This window comes from Lissotriton helveticus, chromosome 11 (assembly GCF_964261635.1).
Source record: "Lissotriton helveticus chromosome 11, aLisHel1.1, whole genome shotgun sequence".
In the NCBI taxonomy this organism is placed as follows: Eukaryota; Metazoa; Chordata; class Amphibia; order Caudata; family Salamandridae; genus Lissotriton; species Lissotriton helveticus.
In genome coordinates, this window is record NC_136072.1 from 629,187,976 (window position 1) to 629,212,075 (window position 24,100).

The 24,100-nt window shown below is 43.1% G+C and overlaps 1 protein-coding gene across 1 annotated transcript in view; it reads left to right on the forward strand.

Moving 5' to 3' along the window:
- LOC144790862 (uncharacterized) overlaps positions 1-24,100 on the forward strand; it is a 580,240-nt gene that overhangs the window by 130,182 nt on the left and 425,958 nt on the right. The window contains exon 4 of the mRNA XM_078665522.1: positions 8,709-8,797. Within this exon, the coding sequence (XP_078521648.1) occupies positions 8,709-8,797 (89 nt within the window). The remainder of the gene's footprint in view (positions 1-8,708; positions 8,798-24,100) is intronic.

Consider the following 24,100-nt stretch of genomic DNA (forward strand, 5'->3'; position numbering starts at 1 on the left):
GCTTGTTGTTTAAACGTATTGCTTCTTTATCTGTCAGATCGCTCAGATGTGCATAGGTGGTGATTCCGAGAGTACTACAGAGATTTATAAGCCACGTTAATCATGTTTTGAAGGTTTGAGTGGAGGCTTCCCTGCACTGCCAAACAACATTATTTAACTGTAAACAAGAGGGTCTGAATTTCTGTCTCTGTACCCATACATTTGTTGGCCTCTCGACTGACAGTGTTTGTAAAAGGTTTGGTAATTCACAGTTTGTATAACCACATCATTTCAATAGAGCAGTGGTCTTCAAACTGTTTAGCTGACTCCCCTGGGTGGTATACAGACCCTGAGGAACGCAGATAAACATCACGTTCAAAAGAAAAGTGTTTTGAATGGTATTTACAGTACACAGCAAAGGATTCTGCCTGCCCGCAGTCCTGAGGGGAGAACCATCCCACGTTCTAAGAACGTGGTTTGTAGGCATAGCAAAGGCCCACCGGTGTGGGGAGCGGGCATGCAGCCACACATTTATGTATGGGGAGAAGGGTTTACTTAAATAAAAATATAAAACTTACCTTCTCCAGACTGTAGGCCGCGTCAGCTCCTGAACGGGTCCGATTGTGATGCAGGCACGTGACTCGTGGTTGCTCTTGATAGTATAGCAGAGGTACTGCAATGCCTAAAGTTTTACACCATACTAACATACATTCCACCTCAATGCAATGTCCTTAGTTACAACAATCTGTGTCGGCTAAAGGAAAAGTTCTGGCACTCCTCGCCAAAGATGCCAATGAGCTGGTGACTCCAAACTAGTGCGGTGACGGAGATTCCTCCCTGTACTTTTTAATCATCAAAAAAGCCAAGTCCTTAAGGCCAGTCCAGGACCTCAGACCTTTCAATTTCTACATCCTGTTGGAGCACGTCCACATGATCACTCTGTAGGACATCATCCCGTTGCTTGAAAAAAGGGACTTCATGGCATAGATCGATCTCATTGACACATACTTCCACACTCAAATACATCCAGCCGACCAGCGATATATCCGCTTTGTGATAGGTGGACAACCCTACCAATTCAAAGTATTAACTTTCGGGATCACTACTGCTTCAAGCATGTTTACAACATAACTTGTGGTGTTGCCAGCAAAATTTGTGCAGAAACGCCATTCATGTGTTTCCATATCCAGCCCACTGGCTGATTAAGACCAGCAGCAGAGAGCAATGCCTAGGACACACTCGGGCAGTATCTTTGCTCCATGAGCTAGGATTCACCATTAATGTAAAATAGCCCACCTGCAGCCACATAAGATCCAACCTATTTTGGGCTAGATCTTAAACACCCTCCCCAGCTGACTGCGTTGACTCAGGAAATATGGCATTGGGCTATTTGAAACCAGGTTCTGCTTCTAGCGGAACATCTCCCAGGTAAGGACAACAACTTGGTGCATCAACAAAGTCCAGAAGTAGAAATGAATCACTAAGTCTATCAAATGTACTTTTGCAAATGGACACTTGCACCACTGGTCTATTTTACGCCTCACAAAACACAAAGTCCATGGGCAATGCACTGTGAATGAGCTGGATAGGGTTCTTTGCCTATGCTTTTCCTCCACTTCCTCTGTTGTCCTGAAAATGAGGCACATATTAATGACCGTCATTCTAGTGGCACCAACATGGACAAGACAACCTTGGTACTCAACACTGCTGTAAATGTCTGTGCATCCACAGGAAGAGCTTCCACTTAGGCCAGATCTTCTATCTCAGCAACTGGGTCAGCTAAAACCTCGAGACCTCAGGCTACTCAATCTAATTATCTGGCACCTTGGGCCATAAAGTTTTTTACCTCAAACTACCGGAAGGGTTATGCAAATCCTGCTTGAGGTGTGTAAACCAGCTACATGTGCCTGCTACACAGTTAAGTGGAAAAGGTGTGTCCACCACTCGGCATGAAATTGGAGCGGTTGCTGAGTTAAACTGTATTGTTAATGGAGGGGAGAGGTAAACCTAACCTGAACATCCTAATTCAAATTAGTATCTATTGTTAGCTGCACTTACAAAGAACATGGTCACAAATCTTTGCTTCTAAAGACAGAATGAGTTTTTGTAACATAGGAACTTATGTTTTTTTATAAAATTTGTCATTCTTAGTTACATACTTAAGTATTTTTCTTGTTTATTTTTCTACAGAAAACCAGTTTAGTCTGCTATTTCACATACTGTTTTCAATGAACATGTCAAATTTTGGGGAAAAAAACATTTTCAAACTAGTGGCCCCAAAATAAAAATGTAATACTAAAAATACATTTCGGGTAACGTTCTCTATGGTCCTCGATAAACCTTGTTCAAACAGTAGTATTCCTGGTGTGTCTGGCCTACATAGAAGGAGGCTACCCTGACCCCTCCCTGTATTTGGGTTTGTTATGCACTCAAGCACATTCTATCACTGGAGAGTTATAAAGCCCACTGCTTCTTTCCTCAGCACTGAGGCAAAGGGTGCCATGTCTTCATCTCGCTATAGATCTATGTATTGGGAGTTGTTCAATTTATTCTGTCATCTTCTGTCTGTCTGATGCTTCATCCTGCAGACAGACTGATGTAACCAGCCTGCATCTATCCATTCGCTCAGTCATGAATCCATTCAAGCACTTACTAGTTCATCAGCCACCCATCATTACAACTATTCAACTATTAATCCATCTATGAGTTCTATCGCAAGTACATATATTTCAACCCAGTAATTAGGCGCTCAGTCATCCAACTGTTGATTTATCATCACATACACTCACTTTCCCACATACACAATCACTCATATAAACTTGGCGATCTTTGAAAAATTATTTTCACTTATGAAATCTGGTGACCTATTTACTTTGCCAGTGCCTCCCTAGTTCTGACTTGCAGGGGTTCATAAGTACCTCTAAAGGGGCCTGTTGCATTATCTGGTAGATGCATTTATAACATGTACTGTAGAATTCACTGTGTCCTGTCACTCTTCTATTGCAGAGGACGTCTGGATGAATTCAATGTGAAAAGCTCGCCATAGCACATGCATCGCCATTTTATTCCCTGAGCGCTCTCTACACGAACCTCTTATAGAAGCCTACCGAGGTATGGTGCAGAGCACATTAATGCCCCTCAGCGCATATATAGGCCTTTAATTTCCTGCCACCATATCCTCGCTCTGAGGTGGCCCTGTGCAGTGTATTCGAATGTTGCTGGGTGAATGCCGGCGAGGTGGCCTCTCCGCTCAGGGAATTATCTGGGAAATGCCTGCTCAAGACAAGTGAGGTGTCCACAGTATCACGTCAGCAAAGAGCTCACCTGTGTGGAGTTTTTCATGGTGTATTCATCCCACCCATAACAAGCCCAGAAGTATGTCTCTGATAATACAGATGTCATTCTTTGCATTGGTTGGTCGCAGCAGTACTCCCTGTAACCGTTACACAGTCACTCAGCTCGGTTTATCTGTTTGCCATGTAGAGTGTGGCTAGAGGCTTGTAAGCATGCAGCAGGAAAAGAACTGCAAAAGTTCAGCCCAGACCCTGTTTAAAAGAAAGATATTCCAGTCCATCTCTTCCAGCCTAGCCTTCCACTGTTTCCCTCCCACACCCTCCTAATGCCCCCTCCTCTCAACCCTGCCCTCACAACCAAATGTCTTTAGAGCACCCCAGTGGTTGCACCTCTTGCCCAGCTTCTCATTATCTCCAGGGGCAGTAAGTGATGGTCAAGTTTGTTGTCCAGTAACTACGCTTAGCCACTCTGAAGGCACAAACTCATAGTTGAGTTTTTTTATCTGTGATTTTATAATTCTGTCATTGTTTTGATATTAGCAGACGGTTTCCCTTCATACATTTATACATTTATGCTTATTGGTTCTCTGGGAGGTGATGACCAGAAACTGCTACCATCAATAATCTGTCTGCCAACATTTTCTTTACAAATCCCCCTCTAGCATATGTACACAGACTTTTCATTACTTCCCCGTCCATCTTCTTGTCCCATCCCTTAACAATTAGCCTCTCGTCTGCTCCGCAGAAGCAGAAACCTTTTGCCTACCAGAGGGCAAACACTTCCCCCAATATGGCGCAATGTACTCGGCAGGCATATAGAGGGAAGTGCTCACCATGACAATCCTGTTCTTTTTTTCTGCATGCACAGTTTCAGATGCCTGGCAGAGGTCAGGTCAGTGTATTCCTTAATTGTTTGTTCCGTGTTTGTGGCTTGCTTTAGCAGTCACGCTGTTTTCTTTTGGACCTGTTCGCCCTGCTCCTGTGGGAATTGGTTTTACATTTTTGGTGGCGGCGCTGAGCGTCCTTGTGCCTACTTCGGCCCCGCGCCCATATTGTGGTAGCCCGCCTAACTGGGCTTCCTGTTGTTTAACAGACGCTTGGTGGCTCCTCCGGCAAAAAGTCAAGGACTCTGCACTTAATTTCTTAGAAACAAGGCCGATGCAGGAAGCGCCCATCTTCATTTATTGTGCGACTATGGAGCAGGCTGCTGCTAGCACTGCGGTTCCCACTGTGGACGCGCTATGCCTCTTGATTAATGAGGCTGTAGAGGCCGCTATCAGGGCATGGGAGACTGACGGTCCTCCTTCAAAAGTTTCTCGACCTGCTCCCTTGCCTGATTCTGTTGATCCTGATGAGGAGGATGGTAGGAGGTGTCGCTTTGCTCAGGGAGCTGAGCTCTCTTGCTTATTTGCCCATGTCAGGGATAATTTGATGGCTGGCCTTTTCTCCCAGGGCATGGTTCTGTCCTATGAACCCTCTTCCTTCCGACCCAGTCGATAAGAAGGTGGAGGGAGCTCTGAAGTGGTCCTACGCTCCTTCCAACTATTCAAATCAGGCTACGGCCTATTCCATTGACATGGTACAGTTCCTGTTGAAAGATTTCCAAGCTCTGGCTCTTCAGTTGATTGATGTGGTGGATGCTTCCTCTCTGTTGGCTCTCATGGAACTACATGTTCTGTACCTGTCGGACATTTCCTTCGATAATTTGTGTGCAGCTTCGGGGGCTTCCATTGCTTCTCCTCTTCATATTTGGATGCGTACTTGGAAGGTGGAGGCCTCACCAAAGTCTGTCCTGCTCAAATTGCCATTTGATGGTTTCAAAGTGTTTGTCCCCCAGCTGGAGGACATGGTCAGGCAGTGTGCAGAGAATCGTAAACTTGTGGCTCCCTTTCAGCCTCCTTTTGGGGTCGAGGTGTGACCTTTCCTTTAGCCAGGGATGCTCAACAGCCCTTTCATGGCAGGATTTGTGGCCGTGGGGCCCCTGGAGGTGACAAGTCCCGGTCACAGTCTGGTGGTTCTGTCTCCACACCTTCTCCACAGCAGTGACTATCCACCTTTTACAGTTGTGATTTCCCTTCGCTTCTTTTGTCATCGCTGGCGGGGTCTTTCTGATGCCTGAGCAGTTCAGACGATGACATCTTGTTATCCTGTGTTGGATCTGTGTGGCGGAATGTCTACATTCCTCTTCGTCATTTCAAGATGGGACTTTGCAGTCTATCCTTCAGCTGGTACACCAGGGGCGCTTCCTTTTCTCCCTTGACCTGATGGATGCCTACCTGTATGTTCCCTTCCATTCAGTGGATCAGCAGTTTCTGTGCTTTGTGGTGGGCTCCCGGCACTTCTAGGTCCAGATGCTACCTTTCGGCCTTTCATCAGCGCCAAGGGTTTTCATGAGGCTCTTGGACCCCCTGGTGGATATTCTCCATTCACAGGGCATTCAGGTTTTTCCTTACCTTGATTATTGGTTGATTGTTTCTCCTTCTTTCTCTGAGACAATGAAGGATGGGGCTCAGATTGTCATCTTCTGGATTCTTTTGGGTTCCTCATCAACTACAGGAAGTCCTCCCTTCAACCCTCCCAGACTCTGAAGTTTCTCCGGCTCTCTTCAGGATGGATCTGGGGGTGGTGTTCCTGTCCCTGGAAAGACAATTTACATTGTTCAACCATCTTTCATGGGTGCTGTCTCAATCTCTGGTGTCTGCCTGGCTCTGGTTGTGTAATCAAGGGGAGATGGTCTCCACCCTGCAAGTCCTTCCATAGGTCCATCTTCATTTTTATCCCCTCCTGCATCACGTTCTGAGCCACTGCAATCCTGCATCTTGGGCCTTCCATGCCCCTATTCCGGTGTCTCTAGAGATGTGGTCTTTACTTCAGTGGTGGTAGTCCCCTCAGAATCTCTCCAGGGGTTTCGATCTTCTTCCTCCTTCTGCCTTGATGGTGTTGTCGACCAATGCCAGTGCCACTGGGTGGGGTACAGTTATGGGGGTGTCCAAGGCCCAGGGCAGGTGGTCCCATGTCAAGGCTTTCCAGTCCTCGAACTTTCAGGGGTTGAAGGCGGTTTGGCTGGCCCTTCTTTGGTTTGCTCCTCTCCTTCGGGACCAAGCTGTTTGCATTCAGACTGACAACCAGGTCATTCAAGCTTATGTAAAACGGCAAGGATGGATGCGCCGGTCTCTGTTTCTCCATGTTCAGCCTTCCCTGGCTGGATCACTTTGACTCGGAGGACACAGCCCTTCTTCGGCTTTCTTGCAGTCTTGTTCACTCACAATGAGCCTGGGTGATAGATGCTTTCTCCATCCCATGGTCCCAGGGGCTCCTGTTTGCTTCCCCTCCTTTCCTTGATTCCCAGGGTCCTCTGTAAGATCCGGGTGAATCTGGCGGAAGATCTTCTGGTTGTTCTGGAGTGTTCCTGGAGGCCTTTGCTTCCCCTTTTCTGGATTTGATAGTTTGTCCCCATTGGCAGTTTCCGCTGTATCCCTCTCCGCTGCATGCTCCTCTTCTCAGCACGTCTTTTCTGCTTCACCTCTGGCTGGGAGTTTGGCACTTGAGAGGTTGAGTTTGATGGGTCAGGGTTGTTCTCTTGTGATGGCTCAGAGCATCCAGTTGTCTCGCAGACCTTCAACTCTGAGATCTTATGATGGGAATTTGAAAAATTGTGACTCCTGGTGTCATGGGACGGGTCTGTCCTATTCCTCCAGTGATCCTGTCAGGATGTTGGACTTTTTGAGAGATGGGTTTGTCATGGATATGGCTGTTTCCACTCTCCATGCCCAGTGGGCTGCCTTCCTTGCCTTCCAGGGTTCAGCTGTGGCTTCTATCTCTCACTTTGTGGTTTTCCTTTTGTGATGTTTTTTGCTTCAGTGTCCTGTTTCCCGCTCTCCAGTTCCTGCTTGGGATCTTCCTTGGTCCTTCAGACATTGACTGGTCCTCCTTTTGAGCCCTTGGTTTCTGTTGACCTGAAGTTTCTTTTAGCCAAGATTCTTTATTTGGTGGCCATTTCCCCTGGTCGACGGGTTGGTGAGCTTGAGTCTTTGCTGGCTTCTCCCTCTTTCTTGTGGTTTTGCTCTGACAAGGTGATTTAGCGTCCTAGTCATTTTCTGCTGCCAATTACCTTATCTGCCTTACACTCTCAGGAGGATATTGTCCTTCCTGTTTTTTCCCCACACGCTTCTTCTGCTGAGTAGGAGGTTCTCCATTCTTTAGATGTGCTAAGGACTCTTCACATCTATTTGGATCGTACCCATGATTTTGGAAGGTGGATTCCTTATTTGTTACATACATACATACATAGTGTCTCTGGGAAGGGTCTCCGGCCTTTCTTGTCCACTCTGACTCTGTGGGTGAAGAGTGCTGTTCTTTTGTCCTACGAGGCTGCTCACTGTTCACTTCCTTCTTCTGTCCTGGGCCGAACCACTTGGGGGATTTCTTCTTCCTGGGTCATGTTTAAGGGTGCCTCTTTATGTCATATTTGTAATGCTGGTACTTGGGCCTCTCCCCATAGTACTGTCTTCTTTTGGGGCTGGCGTCTTTGGCTGCTTTTGGCACTCATATTTTGTCCGCTATACATAATTTGGCATTTTTGTGCTGCTTTTTTTTATATTAAAATGACCTGTTGCTTTGTTGCATCCTTCTGGTTTTTGTGTTTCAATCACCATGTACTTCGGTGTGGGCTCATTGCTATGAAATGGAACGGGAAGACGTACAAGTAGATAATACCTGGTTACTCACCAGTAATCTTCATTACTCCGAGTCCTGGTCTGCCCATTCCATTCTAGAGGTTTTTCCTCCCTCCCGCTTTTTGTTTCTGGTGATTGTTTTGAGTTTTTCTTTGGTTTCTCAGGATTGTCATGGTGACGCACTTTCCACTTTATGCATGCGGGGTGGGTAGTTCCATATTGGGGGGAAGTGTTTGACCTCTACTAGGTAAAAGGTTTCTCCATAGCCGACAAGCTGCTCATTGTTAAGAAATGGAACAGGAAGACCAGGACACAGAGTAATGAAGCTTACTGGTGAGTAACCGGGCATGAGTTAAGATCCCTTATTTAACCGTAAAGAAAAACTGCAATTTTTAAAGAGTCCTTGGCTTTAATGTAGTAAGTCGATGCCCTTGGTCAGATCATGCATGACATAGATATTCTTGACATAAGGAGAAATGAAGGTTTTTCATGAATTTTACTCTCTAAATAAATCTGTTAGGTGTAAAGGAAAATGTATATTTAACGATTTTTTTCATTTCCCAATAGAGCTGAGTACTTTCGATGTTTTAGTGATTTTTCTCAGATTGTATCCTATCATGCATATGCTGTGCAACGCATCCATGCCAACAAATTGTCACAGAACGTGAAAATGCTGTGCAAAATGTTATTAACTATGCTGCAGCACTGAGAGGGGGTCCTAATGCTGTCAATAATCTAAGGCTTTGTTCATTCATTATAGGTTTTAAACAACAAGATGTTCCAGAAGTGTTTCTCCTGTTGCTGAATAAATTGGATGAGGAACTTTGGAATGGATCACACTTTAAAGAGGTAGGCAATGTCCTTTGCTGCAGTAGCTACTAGTGGTAATACGATGGACGTTAACAGAATATAAAGAAGGGGATTGTTCTATACATTTCAGCCGAAAGACCAATGACTGGGGCGGAAGTGAAAGTAGAAAAACATTGGGACTAATTCACAGAGTTAATTCACACTTTACAGTAAGTTTACACTTTTGAGTACATTTACTACTATTCGGTATTCACAAACTGCACTTTAGTAGTAACTTGCACTTTTGTAGTAAGTCCACAACTACACATGGCCAACCGCTGGTTGTCGCTACACTTCCCCATAGAAAATAATGGAGGAGGGACTTACTACACTAATGTAAATTAGTACAGAAGTGTAGTTTGCGAATACCATCTTGCAATATGTTTTGTTGTACTACTGTAGTACTACAAAATGTACTACAGGATACAGTTTCTGAATCCGGTCCATAGTCAATTATTACTGCCCTTTTTTGGCCTCCTGCTGCGTGGATTTCTCAGCAAGTTTCCTGAGGTAGCAGAAATAATACCATACACCATTTGACCTCACCAAACACATCACAGGGTTAACTATTTGATCCACACTTAGCCTCTCAACAGTCTCCTATTCTTGTTGAATGCGGGTCAAGCCACCAAAGAAGAGACACTGCTCAGAACTGGAGGAACCGGCAGAGCATGGCACCAAATGAATAGCATGCTGTAACGCGAGTGGTGGTTGCCCAAAAAAATCGTTGTGAAGCAAGTTAGTGTCCAGACACTGATGGGGAGCCACAGAGTGGTTCGAGGTAGTAGATCAAAAGTAGTGAGATTGGCGTGGCAGAGGATAGCTAAGTGTGGTTTGGAGTCAAACCGCTCAGAGGGATATTGCCAAAGGGGACATTTACAAGAACATGCCAAAGGTCAGTGTGGTACTATGGAGTTAGGTAAGCGGGGATACAAAGATTAATGCCTCAGAGAGAATGACTGGGAGTATAATATAAAAATGAAAAATATTAGCAATCGCCTTTGAAAATTTTAAGAAATGAAAAGTCCCAATCCAATGAAGAACATTAAATGCTACACTCAAGCTGTCTCTAATGTCTGGTCTACACACACATTGGTGGGATTCAAGTGATAAAAGCAGCCTGGCTTACCATCTAGACACAGTCAGGCTATTCATAGGGAAAAGAGATTACATTGATGAGGTGAGATGGGGGATGCCCTAGATAAAGTACGATACATCAAATGAACTTAACATGACTTTTTGGGAAATGTGTCAATGAAAAGACAAAGCAATCATACAACAAAGAGTTAATGGACTATCAAAGATTGAACAAGAAAACATCCCAAACATTTTTGATAACCCAGGAAATCTAGGCACAAAGTGTGCCCGTCCTTTTCCTGTAGAATGAAGGAGTGGTATGCCATATGCTTGTAGCCGGCATCTACGAAAATAATGATGAAACAACAGCGAAAGACGATCCTCAAAATGTAAGGAGGCAAATAACTAAGAGGGATAATGTCTGTAAGGGATTATAAGGATAACAAGCAACAGATTAGAAAATATAATCAAAACCCAGTTGAAACTTTAATAATTGAGTAATCCTAAGGCAATGTAGAGCATTAAACATTACACACAAGCCGGCTTCAGAGATTCATTCATCAACACTCTTGGAGGCTCCAAGTAATAGATGGAGCCGTGCTTTTACTGTCTTCACACAGTCAAGCAGTGCATAGTGAGACTATTGAGTCCTTTTATGTATCTTTCTTTGGAGGGGCGACTACCTGACTAAAGAAAGCTACCCAAATGAACCTATATGGACCTTTATTTTCGAAACGTCCAGTTTCAAATAGCGAGCAATTATGCACAAAAGGGTTAAAAAAAACATGGCAAAGATTAACACAGGAACATCCTAAACTTGTTAGAGCTTCCAGGAAATCTGGAGGCAGATAGTATCTGTCCTTTTCCTACGGATTAAAGGAGCGCTCAGCAACCTACATTATTTTAATAGATCTTTTTATATCATAAACAGGATACTTGTTAATATCCAGCAGTGAAGAAAGGAAGGGATTAGCAGGAAACATGTTATATTACACTCAGGCCTATCAGTGGTACATCATACATAAAAAACAATGCCAGCCCACTACATTTAAATTCCCACCACTCCCCTCTCCTCACCCCCTCTTTGTCCTCGAGGATACAGTACTGAAAGTTTGACGTATAGAATTCAGTAAGCACTTAAGCAGCTGTAGGAGCTACAAACGCATGCAGCTTTATGCGCAGAGATAGTCAATAAAGAAAACCGCATCAGGGGATATAACCTGCAGATAGATCAATAACTAGAACAGTATACTTGTCAGGGGTAGCAGTCCCACATTAAATACAAGATGGAACAATAGGTTGTTATGTATTGATCACAATGGTGGGAGGGTGGCCAGTTTGGCTTCAGTGGCCTTGAAGTGCACTCAAAGCTGTAAGCTAGATAAGTGAATTTAATGAAACTCCCTTATCCAGCCAGTAAGTGCTGAAACACTATGCGCCTTCCAAGCCATTACAATAGTCATTTTGACCAGGACTAGCACTAAGGACCAGATGCATCAAAGGGTTTTGCCCATTCTGTGTCTATGGGAAAATGGCCCTTTGACACAACAAATATGTCTGCGATTTTTGGTCTTTTTTTAACAAGCCCATGAGACAGGTCATATGATCCAACGGTACCACCTTACACCCCCCAGTTAACCCATCTCTCTTAATGTTTCCACTCTATATGATTGTAACACAGCCTTCGCTGACATGGATCAGGTGATCCCAGAAACATTTTTGCTAGCTTTACGGGTAATAAGTACGATTGGTGTAGGTAATTTAGTTGCTTATATGTATACCGTGGATTTCTTGTTACCATCTGAGAATACCCCACTGCGTTGGACCATTTCTCATTTGTATGTTCCCTCCCAGGCACTACTCCCATCGAGGCTTCAAGGCATTGCTTGATAAATGGAAAACCAGGGCTATATGCAATAAGATCACCATGTGTCTGCAGGCCCCCAGTACAAATACTTGTTAGGACGCTCGATCTGTCTGGTTCTACCTCTTCAACTCGCCATGTTCGTTTGATCATTCATCGTATGGCTGTATGGGCCATAATTTGATGTACTGCAATGAGTGTGATCTCTCTGAGGGATTCAAAGCATCCCCCTTTTCATAGAACTTATCCACCGTTGTGATCCCAGCCTCCACCCAGGTACTTCTGTCAAATATTTGCTCTAGATATAGGAAATCAGGTAGTCACCAAAGAGGTATCTCCGGGGCACAGGGAGGAACCCCTCCCACACTGGTGGTGTATATTTACAACACAAATTGGAGGTGTGGATATCACTCCTCCAACCCACACCAAGATGCAGTAACACAATACCCCCACAACAATCACTCTGGCAGTTTTCTAAAGACTCCAGGCTTCTCACATCTGCCATCTATTGTATCAGCCATATCAGTTGTGCTGCGCAGAAATATATTCCCAGATGTGAAAAACCCATATCTCTCTCTGTAAGTGATCTAGTTAAATAATCTAGGGAAGTCACCTCTGTGGGCATGCACAGATCAGGACCCCCACTAAACTGCTTAATCCATGAAAAATGATTTAATGAATATCACTGGGATGGCAACAAATTGGTATTATAGTTGTGGTAGTATATTACATTTTGTTATTACCATTAGAGAGAGAGGTAGTCTGGACCAAACTGGGATGGAGGACCTTATCCCTGCAACAAATGTCCCAAATGCTATCCAGCATTCTTCAATATGATATTTTTGCCCACCTGATTCTTTAAACTACTGGCTTCCCCGCATTTTTTTTTGGGGGGGGGGAGGAGGGGTAAATATTTTTATATATTTTTTTCTTTATTTCCATAGTCAGCAGAACACTTCTGGCACACAATAGCAAAACTCCATATCGGAGGAACTGGCTTCCCAATTAAGAGGGGAAACCATGGAAGCACAGACTGATTCAGAGTAAACAGAGAAACTATGAAATGAACAGGATTTCCCCCAGTGGATCCTCAACCTGGAATGTATACCGATTTCATCTAGGATTCCCATTAGCCCCTGAAACTGTGTTGTGGTTCCCTCAGATAAACAGAGCATCATTCCATACAAGTAGACCATGCTTAACCCCGTCTTCAGCCCTACACCCCAACTCCTGCGTGGGTTTCCAAAGCAGGCATGCAAGAGGCTCCATCGCCATAACAAATAAAAGCTGAGAAAATGGGCACCCCTAACTCGTACGCCGTTTGAACTCCCATGCCTGTGAGATAAACTGCCCTGTGTGCACTTGAATGATTGGGCAATTGTAGCCTCTTAATGTTGGAACATAACCCCACTTTAGGTAGTACAGCAAAAAGGTATGACCATCCTAGCTTGTCAAATGCCTTCTCTATATCAAGAGAGGCTACCACAGCTCAAGGGTGCAAGTGGGATGCTCCATCAAGCACCATGAAGAGCCTCCACAAGTTTAGGTGGGTACTACAGTCAGGTATAAACCCACATTGATCACGGTAAACCAAGTCACTGACATAGGACTGTAATCTATTTGCGAGCATTCCACATCAAGAAATTGTATCTCTGATGTATAAGAGAAAACGAAACAGAGGTTGCAAGAGCCCCACTTGTGGCCTAGCATTGGTAGCTATGTACGTGTGTCAATGAATAGCAATATCGTCAAGGTTCAGCCATGTAGATACTGAATGGCCTACACGGTCATAGAAAAAACAATGAGTAGAAAAGATACACCTACTCAGTGCAAAAACCCACCTAACCAATCGAAGCTTGTGGAATGACCTCACCACCCAACATCACAACTAGCAAAAACAAACAAGTCCTATTAGAAATATTAGAAGGAGCATGTTGGCCAAAAGAGTGGTGTATATGTAGAGAATATTCATAATCAGTCAGGAATGGTCACTTGACCTGAGTAACCTGGGTTTGCAATAATTTACTGTGTCATAAATAAAAACCCTCATTCACTTACTCAAATCGCGAGGCGGTATATCTTGGTTCTCCGCCTTATATTAAAAACGTGACACGCCCACGAGGAACAGGACACGCCCACGAGGAACATGGCGGCGGGCTGAGAGCCGGTCGCGGCAGCACCAAGGCGTCCCCGGATGACCGAAACGAATGCAGCGCGTTAGCGAGCTGCGAGAGAGCTTAAGCCTCCCCTCGTCCAGGTGAGCGGTAGAGGCACTTCTTACCCCACGACTACCGAATGTTTTTACCTAAATCTGGCTCCTCTGTCCCTTTACCTCGAGGATCATTGAAGACTACGAGGCACGGCAGCAGGCGGCGCTAGGACCTGTGTCAGCTGTCCTCGGCGCAAGAGAACGCGAGTGAATGTCTCCGTCGGAGAACGCTGCCCGTTCCTAGCAGAGGCTACGGAGGATACGGAGGGACCGGTCAGCCAGGCAGCCAGGCAGCTTCACTTGTGTTTCCCAAATCGGCAAGCAGTGAAATTAAAAGCGGAGGTTAGCGCTCAATAACCAGCGGTGAGGTGGAATACATGGGGGGGTAAAAGTAAGTCCCAAAAGCTGCATAATATACCATTTTGAGTTGGAAGCCACAAATTGCCCTACATTATTTCCTTTTTGAGGCAGCAGGTGGCTAAGGCTGGCCGGTTTATTGAAATAGCACTAGGGCCCTCACGGACCTGTACTCATTAATATCCATGCTGGAAGAACGCCGACGAGACTTATGGAGCAGATTTCGCTCCGCCCTTTTCAAACTTAAATTTGGAAGATTGGTGTCACATACACTTGAGCAACAGTTAACTAAACCGGACCCTGTGAGAAAGAGGCTCTACTCTTTACTGATTAGGTGTGAGGAGAGGGGGAGTAAGGTGGAAGTGACCCACAGATCCGGTACTGAGAGGTGGGGTTGCATGGATCAAACGCTGCCTGGTCCCACAGTATATAAGAATATTGAAGTTCCAGCACAAGAGTCGGCACTATTGAAATACTCTGAGCCAGGAGGAAAAAAAGTGACGCAAGCTGCTATAGCTAAGAACACTAAGCCAATTAATATTAGCTCAACACATGTAACGCAGGGAGACACTCTCCCAATTAGAAGAAATAGGTACCAGCTGAGATCAAGGGTGGAATTAAAAGAGAAAGGGGCATTAGAATTTGAAGAAAGGGAGCGACCTATGCCATTAACTCCCTGCAAAAGCAAAAAGAAGAGGACTACATTAGTTAAAAAATCTAAAGGAAAATCTCATGGGGGCCAAACAGTGAAAAGCCCTCCATCCTTAAAATCTTTTTTTAAGGTCCTAGATCAGGCTAAGTGCTCGTCAGTGCCGTTGGAGGGGGACATTGGCATTATATCCTCAAAAAACCGTTACGAAGCTCTAGAAAACTTGGGAGACATGGAAAACGTGGAAAACGTGGAAAACGCCGAGGAGGGAATAGGTGCTTCTGCTAATTTAAACAAGGCAACTCCTGCAGATAAAGTGGGGGAAAACCCTGACACCAGACCCAAGAGTCAGGCTGCAATGGCTAAATCTGTTCTAAGCAGTCTTAAGGACCCAGGCGAGGAGACCAGGAGTGTAGATGCAAGTAATGAAAATCTTTCAGATTCTGCTCGAATAAATTTAGAAATAAGGAGGAGTTCTGTGGACTCAAGTGAGCGCGAGAGTGACCGGTTAGGGGATCTTTTTAGATCCTTGAGAAGTGACATGATGTCGAAATTTGAGATATCGGAAGCTAATCAAAAAACAATAAAGGACAGATTTGATGTGCTAGAATCTAAATTGGAAGAGGTCACTCTGCGTACAGGGAATCTTGAAATAGGGGCTGCTGCTCTGAATAAAACTGTACACGAGAATCAAAAGGACATAGAACATCTTAAAGCCCAGAATAAATCATTGGCTATGGACCTTGAACGGCTGGAGACCCAAGCCAGGAGGAATAACTTAAGGATCCTGAAAATACCGGAAGGGGAAGAGTTGGAGGACTTAAAAGGATTTGTTTGTAAACTCCTCAGAGACTGCTTTTTAAAAGACCGCCCGGATATAGATTTAGAGGCAGAGATCCAAAGGGTACACAGAGACCCTTATAAGAGGCGCACGGATAGGAAAACACCTAGGAAAATTCTGGTAAATTTTCAGACATACAATGTCAAGGAGCTTATTCTAGGGAGATCCCTTGCGAAAACAGACTTACGTTATAAGTCCAGTTCTTATCTCATCAGGTCCGACATTGGCGCAAGAACCGCACAAAGACAATGGGAATTGGGCACCAGAATGCCGGATCTAAGGTCACTGGGAGCACATGTCCAGATGAGATTCCCGGCTATGCTCAGGATTATGTGGAAAAATAAGACATACAGTTTTACACAGCCAGAGGAGGTTGACAATCTCTTAGATCGAATAAAGAGTGAGCAGGAGCTGTAGAACTGGGCAGATAAGATGACTAAAATGAAACAAAAAAAAAAAAAGAGGGATGGTGGTGGGGAATTTGAGAAAATAAATTGTTGTATACGCAGACTGTATGATAAAACGGGGGGACATGATGATTTATTTGTGACTTACTTTGTCTCGCTAAAATACAGTAAATTGGTCATGGGCACTACTTGGTTGCTCCAAAAGGCGAAGTCATCGCTAGGTATGTAGGGGGGGTTCCTCAGGGGGGAGGGGTCCAATGGGAGGGGGGGAGTCAGGAAAAAGGGAAAAAAAAATCCTCATATATAAGTAAGTGTTCGATGCATAAAGGGATGGGTGGGTACAAGCATCCATTAGACTTATGATTAATTCATATAAGCCTAAGGTCCTGTCATGGAACATTAATGGTATAGGGGAAAAAATAAAACAGAATAGAATTTGTGAATTTTTAAGAAATTCAGATGCTCAAATCATTTTTTTTTTTTTTTTTTTTTTTTTTTTTTTTCCAGACAACACTGAGATAAGTTTGACGTTTAACATTATTTAATGTCCGCATAGAACTAATTGCAATTATTTGGGAAAAGTTTGATGTATTCCAGTGTCAAAATAACAGTTCAATGTTCCAAACATGAATTTGTGTGAATTAAGTTCTTAGTGGTATTAGCATGGGAGGGAGTCCAACTCCCGTACTTGTCGTTCTTTGTGGTGTCGCTTTGGTCAATCTTTCATACCGTATTCATCATATGTGTTATGTTCTCCTGTGTCGTTTTGGGTGCAATCTCAATGTGAGACGAATAAAAATTGTACGATTCAGTTCAAGGAAAGAGATGCACACCTGGTCATCTGCATTTCATTAAATCTTTTTCATTTCGTTAGTGGTCGCGGCGTGCATACACCTGCTTCGCGCTTCGTCTCAGTGCGCTGTATAACAAACATTACACAAGAAATCTCCAATTCCGATTTCGTCAGGTTGCACTGCCCTGTATTACATTGAATCCAGTGAATCAATATTTTCGCCGCTTTTCTCTTGTTACTTCATCATTTTACAATCATTTAAGTTCATTTCATCTCATGTGTTAATCGATTCATTTTACTCAATTGTGAACGAAACTATTTCAAAAAGGCTCGGGAGTCCAACGTGGGTTCCACATCCCATACTGTTTATTAAAATGGCCCAATGCATTTCGGAAAGTACATTTCCTTCTTCAGGGGCATCTATAAATATAAATATAAAAGCCAATTTTCAGCCAATCAATTCAGTACTTCATCACTTAAATCTTTCATATTATAACCGTAAATGAAACTTTACACTAATTCAACACTTAATACTCCCATTTTTAAATCACTCTCCCGCTTGAATTTCATCTCCGATACTCTGAACTTTTGCCCGCTATGTGCTACACATCGCTAAATGCTATTTTACGCTTACCATGTTTAGTCCATCTCGTAAGTGTTTAAAATCGCGTATCCCTTCATGTTTTCACAGCGTATACAATACACTTCTGGTGCGAGTGACTTTTCTAACTGTTCGATTCTTTACTTAAAGGAATCCCGCCCATATTACAATGGTTGTGGATTCCTTCCATGTGTGCACATTTACAAGTTTCTATATAAACATTAGCAACGGACTGTATAACTAGCGTATCGTTGCAATACATTTCCCAGACAACACTGAGATAAGTTTGACGTTTAACATTATTTAATATCCGCATAGAACTAATTGCAATTATTTGGGAAACGTTTGATGTATTCCAGTGTCACCTCCCTCCATACTGACTTTATCAAAATCAGAAGTACCCTCTATGCAAGAATGGAAACGAGGGATGGACCTTCACATGGTGGCAGAAAAAGTAACATACAGTAGCTGGGGTTATCTCTGTAAGTTCTACAAGATATGAGGAAGGTGGAGGGCCTTTAATGGGTTGGGGTCCCTAGGGGGAGACCCTGGAGTGGTGCGGAGCCAGGCTTCCAGCCTGAAGTAATAGACATAAGGATGACCTGCAGGATTTGGTGAGCTCAATTCTTTACATTAGATTGAACTTAAGGGTCCACTGAGGTGTGTTAAATGTTTTGATATAATACTGTATTCAATTGACAATTGTATCCCGACAGTGAAATATGAAGTGTGGGACCGTAATGCTGCTGTTGGTTTGTGTATTTCTAAAATATCTGACAATAAAAATATATTTTTAAAAAAACTTTAAAATAAGGAGTACTCACATGCAAGTTCTGCTTTGTGGGTGCTTTTAAGATTTTGGAAGCGTTTATAGACACTTTAAATGTTGAGTTGCTTCATATAGGGCATGTGGTAGCATGAATGTGCAAGAGAGTTAATGAATGATGGGGTGTGAACTTTCCTATTTTTTGAGGGGTTTTAGAGGTAGACCGTAAATCTATATTCAAATTATGTTTTGATAACGGGGAATGATTTAGGCATGTGAATCTAAGAAAGACACCCCAATACTGGAGAAATAACGATATATCTAACTGTCTGTACACTGTGAGTAGATTTTGATGTATAATGTACACAATTTATGTGCATATTTTGGATCGTGTGAGTTGTATAGAAAATATTTAAAGCTGTGTTCATTTAGGGTCAGATTTACAAGCCCCTTGCGCCGCTGGTGCGTCACGTTGCATGACACACCAGCGGCGCAACCTGCTGAATGATATTTACAAGTTCACGTTAAGCCACCCTGCGTGTCTTTACCTGTGCTTGTAAATATTGCCCTTTTCACGCAACACTTTGCGTTTTAGGGCCATGACATGGGTGTTGCTCTGGGTATTCCCACACGGCACACATGTCCACTGACACATTTCCAGATTTACGAGCAATCGTAAATCTAGAAATGCGTCAGAATGCTATGCCACTCTAGGGGTTGCGTAGCGAGGTGTAACAAGGAGAAATGTTTTCATTCCTCCTCCATTTTTTTCTTCTTTCAATGCATGCAGCATTCTACAGCCCACATTGGAAGACAAAATCACCTCAATTGATTGTCTTTGTGCAGGAAGGTGCCCCTTCCTGCCTAAAAACAATCTCACCACGACGCAGGCATCCTTGCTCCATGATGCAAGGGTGCCTGCACCGGAGCATGGCAGCAGTTTGTGCTCCAGCGCAGCGAGAAGCACTGAGATACAACATATTGTTGTAAATATGTAGCATCCCTGTGCTTCGAAACTACACACAGCGCGACACAGCAAAATGGCTTGCAGCAACATGCTGCGTTAGTTTCTTTTTTTTTTAAAATATTTTTATTAGTGAGATGGATTAGAATACAAAAAGAAAAAACAGAAAGCATACATACACAGGTATAGATTATCAGCTGGGTACAAACAAAGAAATATGCATGGAGGTTTAAAAAAAAATTGTCAATATACATGGAGAATTAAAAAGGTCAATATCAAGCTACACACTAGCTTCTTATTATTAAATTTACATATACTCCATTTCATCCTCTTGATTCCCTCCATTTACTAAGGGGTGCCCAAATTTTTTCCCCAAGATCTTTCTTCTTTGGTCCCTTATAGTTATACAGACAATCCTCGATATTATGAATCCCAAGCAATCTAGTTAGCCATATCTGGAATGAAGGTGCTATTGGATCTTTCCAGGCTGCCGCTATTAAAATTCTTAATACTGCAACACACAAGAATACAAAGGCTTCCGCATCCTGAGTAATATTAAGATTTTCATCCCTGCCAATTAAAACAGTCGTTGGGGATAGAAGAATTTGGCCCTCTAGCAGCCCCGATAAAAACTTCTCCATTTCAGTTAAGATCGGTTTTAAATTTGGACAAGAGTAAAACATGTGAATTAAATCTGCTGGGCCTTGATCACATCTTGGACATCTGTCCGTATCCCTTTTTCCCCATTGATACAGTTTCGCAGGTGTGTAGTATAAATTAAAAATCATCTTATAATGTTGAGCTTTTAGGTTAGTTGCTCTTAAAATTTTCTTATTCAATGCCAATGCATAATCCACATCCACATTTGGGTCCCCGGTTTTGATAGCCCAGGCCTTTTCCACCTGTACAACATCATCTTCCATGGCCTGTAACAGAAATCCATAACCTATTTTAATCTTCCTACCCCCATTCCTTACATATTGAACAATCGGATTAACCTCCTGAATAGAGATCTTGGGTCTTATGGATTTCACCGATTGTTCTAACTGGTTGTACAACATCCAGTGATTCACTGAGATACCATATCTTTGTTGTAGGGTCTCAAATCCCAACATCTCTTCCTTATTCATCACATCCCCCAAATACTGAATACCCAACCTTTTCCAGAGAGCACTATTTCTATTCTGTCCCAAATGTATGAATGGGGTTGACTCCCACAGGTCTATAATTCCATTGATTTTAGGGATTTTAAGAAATTTCAAGATTAACTTCCAAACCCCCCATACACCTAGCATAACCTTACTTTTGCTCCTCTTAAAAAATTGAGCACTCACTTCCCGGGTTAAAATTCCATTGGCTTTTTCACCAACTGCCAATTCGTATATTGTAGGAACCCTAGGGGAATCATCAAATATATTAAAACAAAGTAGGTGTTTCATATGTAACAGTAGACATACCCAATGATATAACCTTAGATTAGGAGCTGCTAGCCCTCCTCTCTCTATTGGTAATGATAATTTAGCCAATGACCTTCTAACTTTCCCGTATTGCCAAATAAATTTAAAAAAAACTGAGTCCATTTTTTTCATCAAGGATTCATCAATTAGCAGCGGGATAGCCCGGAATAAATACAACAATTTTGGAAACATTGTCATCTTGAGCACATTAACTCGTCCAATCAGGGAGAGATGTAAGACGTCAATCCTCTTTAGTTCTTTCTCAATCTCCATTAATACTGGCAAATAATTTTCCTGAGTTATTTTACCCACATCAGCATGGATTTTAATTCCTAAATAAATCGCCGCATCAACATATCTTTGATCTTTTTTCGGAATATTCTTTGTGCAAATTATTATTGTTTTATCAGTATTAAGTTTGTATCCTGAATATATACCAAAGTGCTGAGCCAAGTTGTCTAATTCTAGTATTGCAGTATCCGGTTTATTTGTAACTATTGCTAGATCATCTGCATATGCTAAAATCTTAGTAGTATGACCGTGAGATATCACAGGGGAAATTCTCTCCGTCGCCACAATTTTCCTGATCAGAGGGTCTATATATAGGGCAAACAAAATGGGTGAACACGGGCAACCCTGACGTGTGCCCCTTTTAATCGATATCTCCTCTGATTGGAGCCCCATGGTGGTAATTCTAGCCACCGGATTCACATACATAGCCCTGATGCCTTTCCTGCAATTTTCTCCGAAACCCCTTTTCTCCAACACCTCCCACATAAAATTCCATAGCACCCGATCGAACGCCTTCTCGGCATCCAATAAAATCATAGCCATGTCACTCCCGGAAGCCGTAACAGTATCGAATAATGTAATAGCCCTAGCCGTATGTTCAGTGGTACCTCGCCCTGGGACGAACCCATGCTGCCAGGGTGACACTAGCTGGCCTATAATCCCTCCTAGTCTCTTAGCCCAAACTTTTGAATATAATTTCGCATCTGTATTTATCAATGAAATTGGCCTATATGACCCCGGATTATCCTCTGGCTTCCCCTTTTTGTGAAATACCACAATGTTAGTCTGCTTCCACGTATCAGGGATAACACCTGAACATATAACTCCATTAAAAAGATCCACAAAAACTGGGAGAATTTCTTCGCTCAGAGCCCTGTAAACCTCGATTGGAATCCCATCTGGGCCAGCTGCTTTGCCCAATGCCAGTTCACTTAAAGCATTCATTATCTCCTCGCTTGTTATGCTCGCTTCTAATCGATCTCTATCATCCTCCCCAACCCTAGGTGTTATGGGAAATTGATCTTGTCTATGGGACACCCTCCCTGGCTCATGGTCGTAAAGCTTTTGATAAAACTCTTGAAACACCTGTACTATAGATTTTGGGTCATTATACTCTCTCCCATTAAATTTCATCTTACTAATTTTTTTTCTGTTCAGATCCTGTCTTATGCGCAATGCTAATACTCTCCCAGCTTGTTCCCCTGTCTCATAACGCCTAGCTCTTTGAGTCTGATATTCACAAATCTCCTTTTGGGTAATTAGTTTTAAAAGGTCCCCCTTAATCCTGGCCATATTTCTTATGGTCTCACTACTATCCTTACCAGTTATTATTTCATCAATGTGGTATCTCTCTTTTTCTGCCAGATCTGCTGTGAGTTTATCTATCTTGATTTTGTCCTCTTTCCTGATTCTCGATGAACAGCTAATCGTCTCCCCCCTTAATGCGGCTTTGAACGACTCCCAAACCCCATTCCTGGAGGCACTATACCTGTTACAATCAAAGAATTCTTTTGTCCATCTTTTCATATGTTTTAAGAACCTTTCATCATTTAATAACTTTCTCTCAAAAGTCCATCTGGATGTTTTCCTACCTACACTGGGAACTTTATAATCAAGTATCAAAGGGTTGTGATCGGAAATTACTCTCGGCATTTTCTGAATATTTACCTTGCCTATCTCCTCTTGTGTAATAAAAAAATAATCCAGCTTAGAATACTTTTGTGCTGGATGAGAGAAGTACGTGTAACCACGATCACCTGGCATCTTTTCTCCCCATACATCCAGCAGGCCATGGGATTGTAACATAGAGCTGATTGCTGTATTAACTTTACGTTTGCGACCTATAAAGGTAGTCCCCAGTTGCCAATCCACAGAAATATTCATGTCCCCGCATACTATCATTGGGGTTGTCCAGTTAGCCAATTCCTCCTCTAATTTGTCGAACATAGTAGGATCATCCTCATTTGGACCATATATTACACATAATGTAAACCCCATACTCATTTCCGCTAAAATCCATCTACCCGAACCATCCATTTTTATGCGTTTAGCACTGCCTAGATGATTCTTAGCTAATATAGCCACTCCTCTTGTCATTGTTGTCTGGGTGGAACATCCGATCAAGGTAAACCCATACAGTTCTAATACCTTCCTATTATTCCAGGGAATATGGGTTTCCTGAACACAAACTATGTCAATATTATTCGATCTCACCAGATGACTCATTCTCTGCCGTTTCTTCCAGTCATTTAGCCCCCCAGCATTTATACTACATATTCTAATGTCTGGCATATTTTGCAAGTTTACTTTTCTCCCAAAAATTCATATCCAGATACCTGATATCAACCTGAAAATTATTCCTTTCCATCTCCAAAAATTTTTTTTTCATTGTTTTCACCCCCCCTTCCCCCCCCACCCCCACCCGCTCCTCCCTCTGCACTCTCACCCTCCCCCTCCGAGGCTCCAATTTAGGGCCTCCCCTCACCCCCCCCGCTTGAATAGAGGCGCTCAGACCTTGGGTCTGTGCACGTGATGGTTGCAGCTTAGTGTGAGGAGAAGAGATCACGCTTCAACCTTTTATGCTTTATCTAGACCCCTCACCTTCTTATGTTTTTCCCTTCCCCTTTTTTTTTTAATTTCCCCATTTTTTTTTTTTTCCCCCTTTCACCCCTCAATGAAAACATCTCACCCAAACGTTGAACACTCCCCCTAAAAATATTTCAGTAGTTTATAAGGCAAATTTCCTAGTACAATTTAGCATTCCCTGTACTCCATCTATGACTGCAGGAACTCTTTGGCTTTAATCTCTGAGGAGAAATAAAATACTTTCCCGCCCTGGATTACTTTCAGCTGGGCAGGGTTAATCAGATATGCCTGCATACCCTTGTCCTGAAAAGGTTTTATCATTTGTCGCAACCTCCAACGCCTCTCAACTGTAATGTGACAAAAGTCCGGACGGACAAAAAAGGTATACTCATCTACTGTTTTTTTTTTTCAGGCCTTGCCCTCTCAGAGATTGCTTGTCTT